The sequence below is a fragment of the Strongylocentrotus purpuratus genome, unplaced genomic scaffold, assembly GCF_000002235.5.
Source record: "Strongylocentrotus purpuratus isolate Spur 01 unplaced genomic scaffold, Spur_5.0 spur5_scaffold_3, whole genome shotgun sequence".
NCBI classification, from domain to species: domain Eukaryota; kingdom Metazoa; phylum Echinodermata; class Echinoidea; order Camarodonta; family Strongylocentrotidae; genus Strongylocentrotus; species Strongylocentrotus purpuratus.
Window position 1 is genome coordinate 5,787,428 of NW_022145609.1, and position 13,899 is coordinate 5,801,326.

At 38.2% G+C, this 13,899-nt stretch overlaps 1 protein-coding gene across 1 annotated transcript in view; it reads right to left on the reverse strand.

Annotated features, from left to right (window-relative positions):
* LOC583439 (spliceosome-associated protein CWC27 homolog) overlaps window positions 1–13,899 on the reverse strand; it is a 31,489-nt gene that overhangs the window by 10,001 nt on the left and 7,589 nt on the right. Inside the window, exons 9-10 of the mRNA XM_011676984.2 lie at window positions 12,806–12,915; window positions 10,704–10,879 (exon numbers count right to left, since the gene is read on the reverse strand). Coding sequence (XP_011675286.2) covers window positions 10,704–10,879; window positions 12,806–12,915 — 286 coding nt within the window. The remainder of the gene's footprint in view (window positions 1–10,703; window positions 10,880–12,805; window positions 12,916–13,899) is intronic.

The window sequence follows — 13,899 nt, forward strand, 5'->3', positions numbered from 1 at the left end:
TAAAAGACACCCTTCTAGGTTTCTAGATACAATTAAGGTTGAAGATACATCTACAAGTAATTCAGTTCTGCAAAACTATAGTTTTGATCCAGACCCTGTCATGCTTCTCAAAAGTCTGTGGGTGTAGACTAGTATCCCGAGCATCCCTCGTACTTACTCCTCGATCTGATCCAAAGGGAGCTAGGAAGAGAGTCTGATTAACATGTGTCTCTATGGGATCCAACACTAAGCCACCTGCATGAACTTTTGTATCCATGTGCTACAGATCCTTTCCTAATGAGATCTTTCTCTCCCTCTCCCTCCCTCCCTGCATCCTACGTCTCTGTCTCTCTTTCCCTTCCTCCTTTCCTTACACCCTTCTCTCTCTCCCTCTCGCTCTCTTTCTCTCTCTACTTGCCTCCTGTATCTGCCTATCTCTCCCTCCCTTCCTTGCTCTCTTCTCTCTTCTTCCCCCTCTCTCTCTCTTTTTCTGTCTCTCCTTCCCCCTTCCCTCTCTTTCTCTCTCTCTCTCTCTCTCTCTCTCGCTGCCTCCCCTGTCTGTCTGTTTCTTTCTCTCTCTCTATTTTATTTCTCCCTGACTAGAGAAACGAAAACTGTTGCACATGGAGAAACTCATGTGTCATTGCCCAGAGTTCAAAAGGTTCCCACCACCATTCCCCTATGGCATACATTACATGCACGTTTTAATGAACCCGAGGTGCAGGCTCCCTTTACCTCACACATGGATGTGAGAGAGTTCTGTGGTTCTGAGCAAAGGGCCTTGGATCTGAGAGATCCAGGTTCCAAAACCTAGGCAGTGAGTACCATTGCACTAGGCTTAGGTAAATGTAAAAATCCTCAATTTTCTCATCTGTGCTTTTGATCTTAAAGCTGTGAGTCCATTATACCTCAGTCACACTGCTACCTGTTACTTGCTTGGAATTTCCAGAATGCCGTAATAAGAAAAAAAAGGTAAAACAATAGTACCATATCAACTTAATAAAAGACAAAGACATGTACAACTGCAGATGTAGTTATTTGTTGAACTGTAACCTGTCACGACTCTGCACTCCAGTACCCTTTGAAAAGTTCCAAGAAAATTAGATTTAAAATGGGTACAATGCAATGTATCACCTATCAACCGTAGTCCAAAGCAAATAAACTTCTTCCTATTTTTTGGACAAAGAGTGCTCACTAACAATACTTCAAAAATCATGAAGTAGAATACAATAACTCCTGACATTTAAATGCTATACGTTATTACTAGACCTTCGGATAGAAGAGTCAAAAACTTTTGATCATCTGTGAACTGGTCTACTTGGATCAATCACAACTCTTCTTTAGATGGGTTGTCCTACGCTAAGTTGGTTGGTACAAGTACAAGTAGGTCCATAGTTGATAGTAGAGGATGAGATGAGCTGTTGAGTGATGATTCTCTCTAGGCGCGTCTTCATCATCTCGAGATTGCCAAATAACCCGCTATTTCTGATTTGGGATATAATCCCGAAGTTACAACTCGCGTCTTCATCAGCTCGAGATTCGACCTCGAAACTTGAAATTCGACCTTGAGAAATTAGCTCGAGATATTTTGCTCAGCGTTTATAGTGCATAGTGAGAGTCTTGGTGAAGACGCACAGGACAAATAGCTGGATATTTCGCCAAATAGTGGGATATTTTTCAAACTATAACAAGATATCTTGGGATGACAATCCCGACCAAATATCCTTCTAATTGCTACTTCGGTCTGATGAAGACGCAAATTAGCTGGATAGTTTGCGATCGGGATAGTTCAAATAGCTAGATATTTGGCAATCTCGAGATAGTGAAGACAGGCCTATTCTCTCTCTAGGTAGAATGACCTGAGGGCATGTATACCTCAAGATTCTCCCAGGAGACAGGTAACTTTACCCTACAACTTCCCTTCTACATTACAGCTACGGCTATTTTGATCGTAATTAGTGAGTGAGGTTAGTTACTAAAAGACCATATCATCATTATTGACTTTCAAATAAAAAACTTTCTTCAGCTAAGAAATGGCTTAAAGTCTATATAGTGAAATATAAATCAAGGAAAATGAACAGAGTTCTGGTAAAGACTCAAGAAATTTGAATTTATATCTGAAGGTAAACATTGGCTCAACACACAATGTCACCCTCCAGTGCGGGTTTCTTCAGAACATGTAGCTACACTTCAGGTTTTTTTTAAAGAGTTTAAAGAAGAGATGGAAACTAATGACTGCAAGTTATTTGCATAAAAGTAAACATTTTCAAAAGTTTCAAATTTAGGAGTACCATCAGAACAAAAACTCAAAACCTTTGAATCTTACCACAGGGATAAAAACAAAGGACTTACACAATCCATGTGTATTTGGAAGTTCTTAGCACACTAACCAATTTAGTAATATTTCCAGTCATCGCTTTTCTTTACATGTAGTTAACTTGAAAATACTTGAGTCATGAATGGCTGGTGTTATAAGAACTCAAATTAAGACAAGTCAGGTTTTTTTATAGCCGACTTGAGATAGATTTCACTCAACTCTGTACTCAATTACAACAGTACTATTTTGCCGATTTGCTGTAGTTTAGAATGGTTATTAAGAGAACCAGAGCTCAAACAAAACTACAAACATCACACAACAGACCAGTTACAGGTAGTCCAGTCATTTCTGGAACGGCTAGTATTTCAGGATACAGTCAAAGGGTCAGAGACGAGTTGCCATGACGCAGCTAGATTTCTAAGTGTTTCTCAGATGGTCTTTTCGGCGGGATTAGAAGTACAAGATTAAGTGAGAATTATGACAGATTCCTGACTGATCACACCTACCCAGAGCTCTGCATAAGTGCATCTAATGACGGAGGCTTTTCAGGAGGATATTTTAGACCATCTCGTTGGGAATTAAGCTATTAAAAACAGGTGCTTGCCTCTCTAAATTTATTCTCAATATTTATCTATTTATCTTTCCTCTTTTAAATAAACAGTTGATTGATTCTCTGTCCTACTTGGTTTTCCATTTCAAGATTTTCCTACAGTGTACAAGAACATCTTTTTCTTTTCCTTCCTTTTCTTCTTATTTCCTCTTTTCTCCTCCACCTTTTATCCAGAATTATTTTGGCATTCCCACAAAGCCAGGTTCAGATTTGCAGCCATAAACAGCTGTGTTTTTTCTTCATGATGACATAAAGGGTAATACGTTTCGTTTTTCTCTATATCATAACACAGAGCTACATTAAGTGAAAACGTGTAAGACGTTTGTCGCACGCATTTGCCATTTCTATTTAAGCATTAAGTATTTAGCCTTCTTACATATCTCGTGAAGTTTGACTTACTACATATTAAATAAGTGGTTGCAATCATAGCCATACCTTGAAAACCTGTAAGCAATTTGTCAGCAATTGTTACTACTAGTACATGTGTACTCCACCTTTAAGCTCTGACAGATGAGTAAAATAAAAGACACACCAGCCTTAATCTGAGACAATCGTAAGATAACCAGAGACAATCAGATCATTCTGTGAAGCATAACTTAATCATTGTCATACTGATATCACCAGGGTCTTTGTGTACACATCTTCAGCCCCTGTGGCCCTGCGGAGCTGGCTAGCTAGCCCCCGTAGGAAAGCAATAAAGGAAACGAGCTGTCCTGGGACCGACCTGAACAGGGTAGAGGAAGGAAGAGATTAATCAACATCTCACATCCTCCCGTCCGCCTTCTAGACAATGCCTCAGACGCTAGTACACAATCAGATGGTAGCTAGGGGGTGTGTTCAGACATGAAGAAACTACAAAGTGAAATTGAATAAATAATCAGGACAGAGACTCGGATGTTAGTATAAAATAAGATGGTAGCTGGGGTGTGTTCACAAAAAATGGGGTAACAAAGTAAACATTTACTCTGAAAAGCAGAGGTTAATTTCCTTGAGGCAATACCTCCAACATAAGAAAAGAATCAATCTACAGCTGAAATGAGCACTGTTTGAGGTTTTGATGGGTAACAGCATTTTAGAATTCTGAAGAACTGTTTACCCTGAAATAAACAAAGAAAAAAGGTCTATTTCCCTATTTGAGTTGTTTTTTAATTTGGTCCAGAAGAGTACTAAATATACCTGATGTGGCAAGCTTGCTTGTGATTCATATTCATCTCATAACTTGACAACTTACCAGATTAAATTTGGGAACATTTCAAAGTCCCAAATCCATCCAATCCATTTCAGATGACAATGGTAGGGATGGGGTTAAGACTATTTCCGCTAATAAGTGTCACAGGACACTTTCGATTTCATCTTCCCAGATCCCTCTCCATCCGCTCACAAATCAACCTGGTAATCTCCTGCATTATGTTCTTAAATCTTCTTTGTCAGGGGCTCTGCACCGGGATGAGATCTCTGCCATTCATTCATTCACCCACGCTCCAGAGTGTTCCGCTGGTCGCCATGGCATTATAAAAGTCATCCGTAGCGGGGGTGTTTGGTTTCAGGACGTGAGGTAAGATGTATTCTGGTGGAATCGCTCGCGCTGCATGAGCAGGGCTATGTTTAATTTCCACAACATGACGGGGCGGGGACCCCTAGAGATCCAGGTGTCATGATCAGGGGTACGGCGAGGATTGGAAAGAGGTGGGAGGGGTAATAACATCTGGGAGGCAGAGAAATGGGGGAAGGAAGAGGTACATCAAGAGAAGCAATGGGAGGGGCAATGGGAGGTGTAACAACCAGGGGCATGGGAAGGATTTGAAAGAGGTGGGAGGGGTAATAACTTCTGGGAGGCAGGGGATTAGGGGAAGGAAGAGGTACAACGAGAGAAGGAATGGGAGGGGCAATGGGAGGTGTAACAACCAGGGGCATGGCAAGGATTGGAAAGAGGTGGGAGGGGTAATAACATCTGGGAGGCAGGGGAATGGGGGGAAGGAAGAGGTACATTGGGAGAAGAAATGGGAGGGGCAATGGGAGGTGTAACAACCAGGGGTATGGCAAGGATTAGAAAGAGGTCGGAGGGGTAATAACATCTGGGAGGCAGGGGAATGGGGGGAAGGAAGAGGTACATTGGGAGAAGAAATGGGAGGGGCAACGGGGAGGTGTAACAATCAGGGGTATGGCAAGGATTTGAGAGAGGCAGGGGAATCAGAAAGGTTGCAATGAGAGGGGAAACTTTGCCCAACATGGTGATCAAGGCAGGTAACAATAAGTGGCATGCTAAGGATTTATAAAGATAGGAGGGGTAATGAATATTTGTAGTAATCATGGAAATGGAAGAAGGTGGGGGGGGGGGGGGGGACTTGGGTGCAATGAGGGGCAATGAGAAGTGTGAAAATCGGGGGCATAGCAAGGATTTATAGTAGTTAGGGGAGAATAACTTTTGTGGGTGGTAGAGAAATGGAGAAAAGGTAGAGGGTACTGGGGTACCACAAGCCTGAGAGGCAATAAATGATGTAATGATCAGGGGCATAGCAAGGAGTTTACAGAAGTAGTAAGGTTAATCACTTTGTGGGAGGCAGGGAAAAGGGGGAAGGTAGAGGGGACTTGGATGCAAAGAGCGGAGAAACTTTGTCCAATAAATTAAAGGGGCATGAGATGTGAAAATTTACCCATGTAAAATATTTGCAATTGAGGTTCCTAATTTGTAAAATAAATGACAAGGGTCTTCTAGTCAGAAAAAAATGCCAAATCAGCATCAAATTAAGGAACTCATGTGACCGGCTTGGTACAGCTGATCAGCCTTTTTTCTGACCGGGATGCCAACAAACACTAGCACCTACAACTATCCACATGGCTGAATTATGACCTAAATTAGAAGAATTTTAAGATCTCAATCATCTCATGATATAGCACATTATTCCAAACTCGTTTCGCAGTTTCATCATACAGTATGCAGTGGGCTTCAATAAGAAACGCTGTTACTAAAAAGCAATCAAGAGAGGAAATTTGAAAGAAAATATTCAACACTACAGTTACTATATCCATCAAGTTATGAATTACAGATTGTGAAAATCTTGGCAAAACTGCAATTTTTCGCCTAGCACGTATGCCACTCAATCGGGCAATTTACAAGAAAATCCAGAGCGGATTATGACTCCTCCTGAACGAAACCATCTGTGAGGAGACAGTCTCTACGAGTCATCTCAACAAACATGGATAAAACAAATCAATGAGAGTGAGTCAATATGCATCTGATATCCCCTCCATCTCCCACCCCAAAAACACAACCAGTGGAAGAGGAAACACTCTCCACTTGTTATACGACGGGAAATGAGCACCCCCTCTAGAGACGGACGAGAATTAGGAGCAGACGGACGGGATTAGACAAATATGGCCGTCTCGGGCGCAAGGCACAACCGAAGATTCTTGATGTGCCAATAGAGGGATGTGTGTAGGAGTATTTATAGGTGTGAGGTGGGAATGACTGAGCAGAATCGCGCTGAAATTTGATTCCAAATACAAGGATTAAAAATCAAGTCCAATTTCTCTTTCATTGCGATTCTATAAGTTAGATTGGACAGAATGCACTACAGCGAAAGGTCAAAAGGGTGTTAGTTACCTCATTCCTTCACAGCACACACGGTAATTGGTAAATTAGGGATTTGAAATGTATCCTTGGTTAGGTATTGTTAAGAATGTTCGAGTTGATGATGAGTAGGCACTAAAAAGCGGTAAGCCACTCCTTTTTTGACATAGACGGAACTCTATTTCAGTGACCATAATACGTTGGTTTCCTATCCCTGAAATGTTTCTTTCATTAACCCTATTGTGTCAATCATTATTGTTTCCACATCCTCATCACCTTAAAAATAAACATACGGGTATAAATGAAAAATGTTGTACTTTTGTTTTGGACTCTTTTTATAAGCTACAACATACATGGACAATAATAAAGTAACAGTCATCACAAGTGAAAGCTACATTAAGCCTACTATATCAAACAATCTCGATGAGCATGCACACAAAATTGGCATTTTCAGTGATTCTTTTACCACAATCGTTCTCAAATAACTTGACTAATAGTACAACATTCCTTATTTGTTTGAAGTTACTGTAATTCTTTGGACTAAAATCTCACTCTGGTACAAAATGAGTCCTTGGTGTTCTTTCTCTTTCTCTATAATAGTATTCCTTCACTTTCTTTTCATTAGAAAACAAATCTTGCATTTGAGACAATCCATCTGTTCCATTTTGTTTTTGATTCAGCTTTTTTTCCTTTTTCCCCCTTCTTTTGAAATCTCAAATAGCTGCGCCGAGGGCATACAGGTATTTTGGTTTTCTTCCTGATCAATTAGACAAGTCAATTAACCCACAGACATTTCCCACGGTTTACAAGAAGTTCTGCATTTCCGCTGTCTGCCACTATGTTTCCCCTGAAACATCTGTGAGTTAATGAGGACTGACTGGTCAATTCATGGACTGGACAGGTATCATACAGGTAAGACGGTCAACCAAGGTCAAGCCCAATGTCTGTCAGTATAGAAGAACTTAATTTGACGAGAAAGTGTCAAAATATTTCCTAAATGGAACAGATAATTACAGGCATATCCCTAATGCAATGATCTGAAATATGATACGAATGGATCAAGCAATACATACAGAGCTAATTAAGGGAAATCTAACCCTTGTAATAACTATGAAAGCAGGAAAAAACAAAACAAAACAGAATGGCGGAAGTTTGAAATAAATCATACCAATATAAGAAAGTTATGAATGTTTCAAATATGAGATCAGTAAGTCTATACGAATCTCAATTTGGCAGTTTTGGTCAGTGGATTGTGACGTAGTCAAGGATAACACCCGTTATATATATTATGATTATTATTATAGATCCTCGAAAGAGAAAAGACTCTCCCGAGTCGTACATTTTGTAGTCATTTTGTGTGTTGGAACAAATGAGAAAGTTCGTTTATTTTCTCACTGCAAACAGCTAGTTCTTTGCCATAGATCTTTACTTTGAAAGAAATGTTTTAAATCTACATTTAATACAGCAATAGACTCTGTTTCAGAGCCAGAATGGCATCAACTCTGTGTTAAAGTACATGTATATTAACACCCATCTGGCACTAAACAGATATGATTCACATGACCGACATATGGAAATGATGCATTCTCTAAAACTCTCTATTCACTTTCTTTAAATGTGATCTGACATTCATTGCACATATTTCCATCTCAATGATTTATAAAGAAAATCATAATAGTAATAAAGAAAATTATGATAGGGACACTATAATTGATTGGATGGGGAGGGTAATGTTATTGCATCAGGGGGATGTTTCATAAAGATCCTAAGTCAAACTTAACTCTAAGTTCGACTTAAACCTTAAGGACTGCCATTTGTAGCCTTAAAATATAATATATTTAAAAGCGAAAATTCAAGTATTTCAGACTCTTTATGAATTCCACATTAAGAACATGAAATCTCCTTGATAATAGAAAAAATGAATGATTTGAATCAAAATGTTATGCCTTTTAAAATCAAAATTAAATTTTCATAGATGCTAAATGCTTTCCATAATTATTTAGTCCAACTTAGAGATAAGTTCAACTATCTTTGTGAAACACCCCCAGTTCTTCTATCTGTAGTGGATATAGCAAAGATGCTTGGAGCCCCCCTCCCCCCTCTCATCAAAAGAGTATCTTGTCAACACACAGCATAGAATCTAACTCCCAAATGATACAACAAGAAACATAAATAGAGCAGAGTTTGAAAGATGATAGACAACCAGTCAACCACTTCATAAACCAACGAAACCTTGATGATCTAACAAAAACAACTCCTGGGAAAAAAAGATTCCGTCTATGACAGCTGGAATTAAAATTACGATGGCATGGGAATGAAGGAAAGAATAATACCTAAGACAAACTATGTCAAGGCCTTCTTGACCATTAAGTACATTACTCATTGTAAAAACTTGATCAGGTGCCAAGACAAGGACCTGATATGAAGTGTGGTCAATTGAGAAATAAAAGAGGTAAGAAAAAAACAAATATTTTGCTTTCTTCAGAGGAAGTAGTTTAATGTAGTCATTAAAAAAAGACAAGGAAAGACAGATACTTTGTTTTCTTTAGAGAATGTTGATGAAGACAGTCCCTAGAATGGGAAGAATGACAAAACAAAGAAATGATTGCAGATATTTTGAGTTCTTTACTGAAAGTAGCATAATGTATTCAACAAAAAGAAAGAGAGACAAAGCAATCATTAAGGAATAAAGATACAAAAGAAAACACAAATATCTTGTTTTCTTTACACGACATGGTTGAAAAAATAATCGATCAGCACCATGCCACATCATTAAGACGACAAAGAAGCACATCCCATAAGGGACGATCAATCGATCAATCAATCGAGCAATACAGAGACAAAATAAAACCAAGACTTAACCCCATTCACACGAACCATGGTAAACCCACTCAAAGTACAACTACAGCAAAATCTTGCATTTAAATGATAGTCAAGAGGCAATATTCCGGAAGTAGTCAACTGGATTAAATACTTGACTGGGGATGCAAAGGTGACAGGTCAATGGTTTAAGCCCAGGTGTGACACTAGTATTCTTTGCCAAGATATTAATCTACACTTGCCACTCTCTACCCAGGTGTTAATACATACTTTTTGCCTATTGTTTTGTGCAAAAGTGCACATGTGGCAAATGAGCGACAGTGTAGAGAGGCAATGAAAGCAATCAAAATGTTAGCGCGGTTAACCCCCGTGTCTGAATGACCCTTCAGGACTCCACATGACAGGTGTAAAGCTGTCCTGGATGACATAAAGAATGAGGTCAGATGGAACCTGAGTCAGACAAAGAGTTCCTATTGACCTACATTCTGTTCCTAATTACCTGATTTTACTTTCTAATTACATGAGAAATCAGACAAGCTAATCGCTCCGTGAAAGAATCACTATCTCAATCTGAGTTCCTGTCATGATACAGGAGAGGGAGGGTGGGAAACTTTGATTTTACGATCAAAGAAGTTCTAGAATTGGAAGATGTTGATCATCAGCACACAAAAGAAAACAATAGACAAACAAATCACTTTTTTTCTTCATAGAGCTGTCTCATTCTTAAAAATAAAATAATTTATCATGTTTGGAACCATATAGATGTTAATTAACTCATCTACATTTATTTCAACACAGAATTAATGCCCTTCTGGCTTTAAAGTTCAAACTGATAATATGAGAGGTACAGTCGGGAAGGAAGGCCACTGAAAATAGAGAATTGTATATTAGAGCACAGGCATGCAATAAAACTTGTTATGTTATGTTTTGTTTTGTTTTTTATTTTCTGCAAGGTAGTAAGCTCAAATGCTTCCCATTGTATACTCATTGTTTTAAATATTTTATTTGCATTCTTTAGATGCTATGAGCAAACATGTACACTCAATGATGGAGAGTGTACTAGAAGCATGACATGTTTTTTTCAACTATCATCATTACATTACATTTAACAAGAATTGCAAGCTTGTCATCATCCCATGGAACGTATATATGTTCACCTCCAAACTCAGATTTTTCACTGGGAAATCAACTATGGCCTGCAAATTAAATGAAATATTCCATTTCATCTTCAAAGGCTCCCATGGTGAAGATAGATGTAACTGTAGCTTGCAGTTACACCACATATTCTTTAGAGAATGATTAGGTGGCCCTAATATGGGCCCTACTCAGGTTGTACCATCTTCATTATGCAATCAGGAGATTCTAAAGTTGTTGCTGACCATGTGATACAATTGATATAAACTTACCAATTCTCTCCTTCCTCTTCCTCTCCTTCCTCCTTCTTCTCTTCTTCCCCTTCCCTGTATTCACCTTCTTCCTTCTCTTCATTTTCCTTCTCTTTATCCTCCTTCTCTGGTTCTGGTTTCTTATTCAAGATGGCCGAATGCAGTTTATTCTGGAACTTAGCCAACATTGCCAATGTCTGCAAAGGAATGAAATCAATTTCATTCTATTCTAATTTAAGTCGGTTTCATTTAACCGCAGACGCGTCATCAGTGGTGAAAACACTGTTTTACATGAGGGCCATGCACAATCAACTACATTACATAAAAATCATGTAAGTAATGTACTATACAAAAGCATGATAAAGAAAGACATAACTACCAATTCATCATTTAGAATGTTAGTTTGTCATGCTCTATGTTCCCCAGAAATCAAGTCAAATCAAATAATACTTCGAGACTTTAGATATAATTCTTGAAAAGGCAAAATAGCTCAGTGGTAGAGAAGTGGTCTCGTAACTGGCAGGACCTGTATTCAAAACCAAGTGGATTTGCTAGTGCAAATTGATAAGGCATTAATCCTCATTACCAAGTCCCTTGTAAAGAACTTAAAGCCGCTGGTCCCTGGTTGCATTATAAAGTTTTCTTAGCAGTCAGATAAAATAAACCATCGATCCAACCAACATCCCTTCAAGGCAGTCTCATTTATGCCTTGTTAATTTATAGTCCACATTCATTTCATTTCTAGATTATAAAGACCTATCAAGGATAAACAAAGGGGATAAGTTCATATTCAAGTTAGAGTTCAAGTTCAAGTTCAATTCACTTGCTGATAAATGTAACCATATTTCCTGCTTGTGCATTTCTTGGCATATGTCAAAATGACTGAAGCTTTTTCAAGAGTACTTGTATTACATTGCCAGATGTGAATGATATAAAGTTGTTTTTGTAGGATGTGTAAGGCAGGAAGGTCAAGTTCATGTTGAATGGGTCAATATACTCTACAGTTGTTCCCTACTAGAATAAATTTGGCACATTAAATTTCAAGGCCGCACTTGCCTGTAAATGTGACTGCTCTTTCTGCAAAAGCATTTCTTGGCATACATGCTTGTTGACGTGAATTCAGGCTTATTATTTATTATATCATTGCCGATGAACTTTACGTGTGATGTCTTGTGTACAGAATTAAAGTTCATACTGAAGGATTCATTGCACTCAACAACTCTTCCCTATTAGACTTGTGGGGCGTTGCAAGAAAGCAATCAATTGCAAATCCCCTGAATCAAGCGTAAGTCTTGCGATTAAAAATTGCAAATTTGCAATTTATCGCAACTCAACTTTCTTGCAAGGCCCCATTAGTAAGAGAGAAAGAGAGAGAGGGGGGGGGGGAGGAGGATAAAAGCTAGATCTAGTTTACTTAATTAGTTGTTAAAACTGTAATTCAAACAAAATCCTGGGACATTTAAGAGACTAGTAGGGCATTGCAAGAAAGTTGAGTTGCAATCAATAGCATTTATTTTGAATGTGTTACAATAACTAACAGTTTTCACCCCAGCCCTTCTCATTTCAGACAAATGTTTGATTTCTCATTCCTATGACCCAACGCTGAATTGCATTCCCCCGGCAACGTCACTGAATTCTTGAGCCATTGAATACTACTGCGGAGGCAATTGGGTTATTGTCTATAGAAAAAGTGTGCTATACCGAGATCAAATTATATTCAAGGAGTTTAGGCATGCTCCTCACCAACGATGCCATATTTTCATCACTACCAATCTGTCCCCCCTCCCCTGCCATTTCCCACTTCAATATTCATCTTTACAAGATATCAAATCAAATCAAATAAAAATTGAATGATTGAATTCCACTATGATACAACACATACATGCACAAAAAAAATCAATGATAAATAATTATTGTAAACTATAGTGATGGCATTATTAAAAGCACATATTAAGATATAAAGGTCAAATGAGTGGATTGCAGACTCCTTTGAAAGTCACCTTCTGTTGAAAAAGGCATGCCATTATCCATCACATAAGTGTAAATGAATGAATACAATGTTTTAAATAATATAAGTTTACTAAATAAGTTCTACATGAAGTTCAATTTTTCTCTACACTCGCCTCTTGTTCCCTTGTAGAGCCTTTCTTGGTCATCGTCTTCTTCTTGGCCTTAAACTTCTTCTTCTGAGCATGAAACTCTTCCAGTTCATCTCCCTGGCCTGAAGTTTCCTCTGAAAATAATAATCAAATGAAGCGATCTTTACCCTAGGTATCCCATCAAAGTATGCCCCTCCTTACCCAGGTTTAGTATGAATTTTTGAGTATGAAATACAGTCAAACCTGTCTATAGTGACTGCCCAAGGGAAACCAAAAAAGTGGTCTTTTAGACAGGTTCCTTTAGTACATGTTTCAATGAGAAACCATTTTCAAGGGAAACAAAAAATGTGGTCTTTGTAGACAGGTGGTCACTAAAGCAGGTTTGACTGTACTTACAATCAGTATAACTTCCCAGCTCTGAATGTCTTATTTACTTTGATATTTAACTCTGCTTTCTCTAAATCCTAAAACGTACCATCTATCAATTGAGTATAGAGCAATTTGAAGGGGAAAAAAGATAAATGATTTATCTAACATTTAATGAATACACCAACTAAACGGTAGGGTTATATAAATAATAATAATAGGTTCTTGTATAGCTCTCATGTCTATCAGACTTGACACTCCTGGCACTCCGCAATTATTACCCCAGCTGTAGCATTACGGCGCTCTAGCATTTCAATTTACCCGTTTATATCACCTGGGCCAAAGGACATTAGTGACTTTGTGATCCACAGTCCAGTGACGTATCCACTTGACCACGACACCTCTACAATATCAGATAATACCTTAAGTAGAGTCAATCCTTGCTTTTCTTTGACCTAATGTTCTTTGTTAATATCATTCTGTTCTCTGATTAATATATCAAATATAAGTCACTTCACAAATTGACTTGAGATTACAAAAACAAATGACTAGGTCTGATAATATTTAGGTAAAAATAAATTGAAGAATTTCAAAATACATGAAAAAGAAAGTATCTCTAGTTTGTTCAAATAGATATATTATCTTTTCACATGATTAGAAAAACATATACTTCCCACTGTGTAATTTGAAACTTAATAGCTTTCTGTTGATTTAACACACAGAGATGCAGTTGAAAAACACTTAAAAAGCTA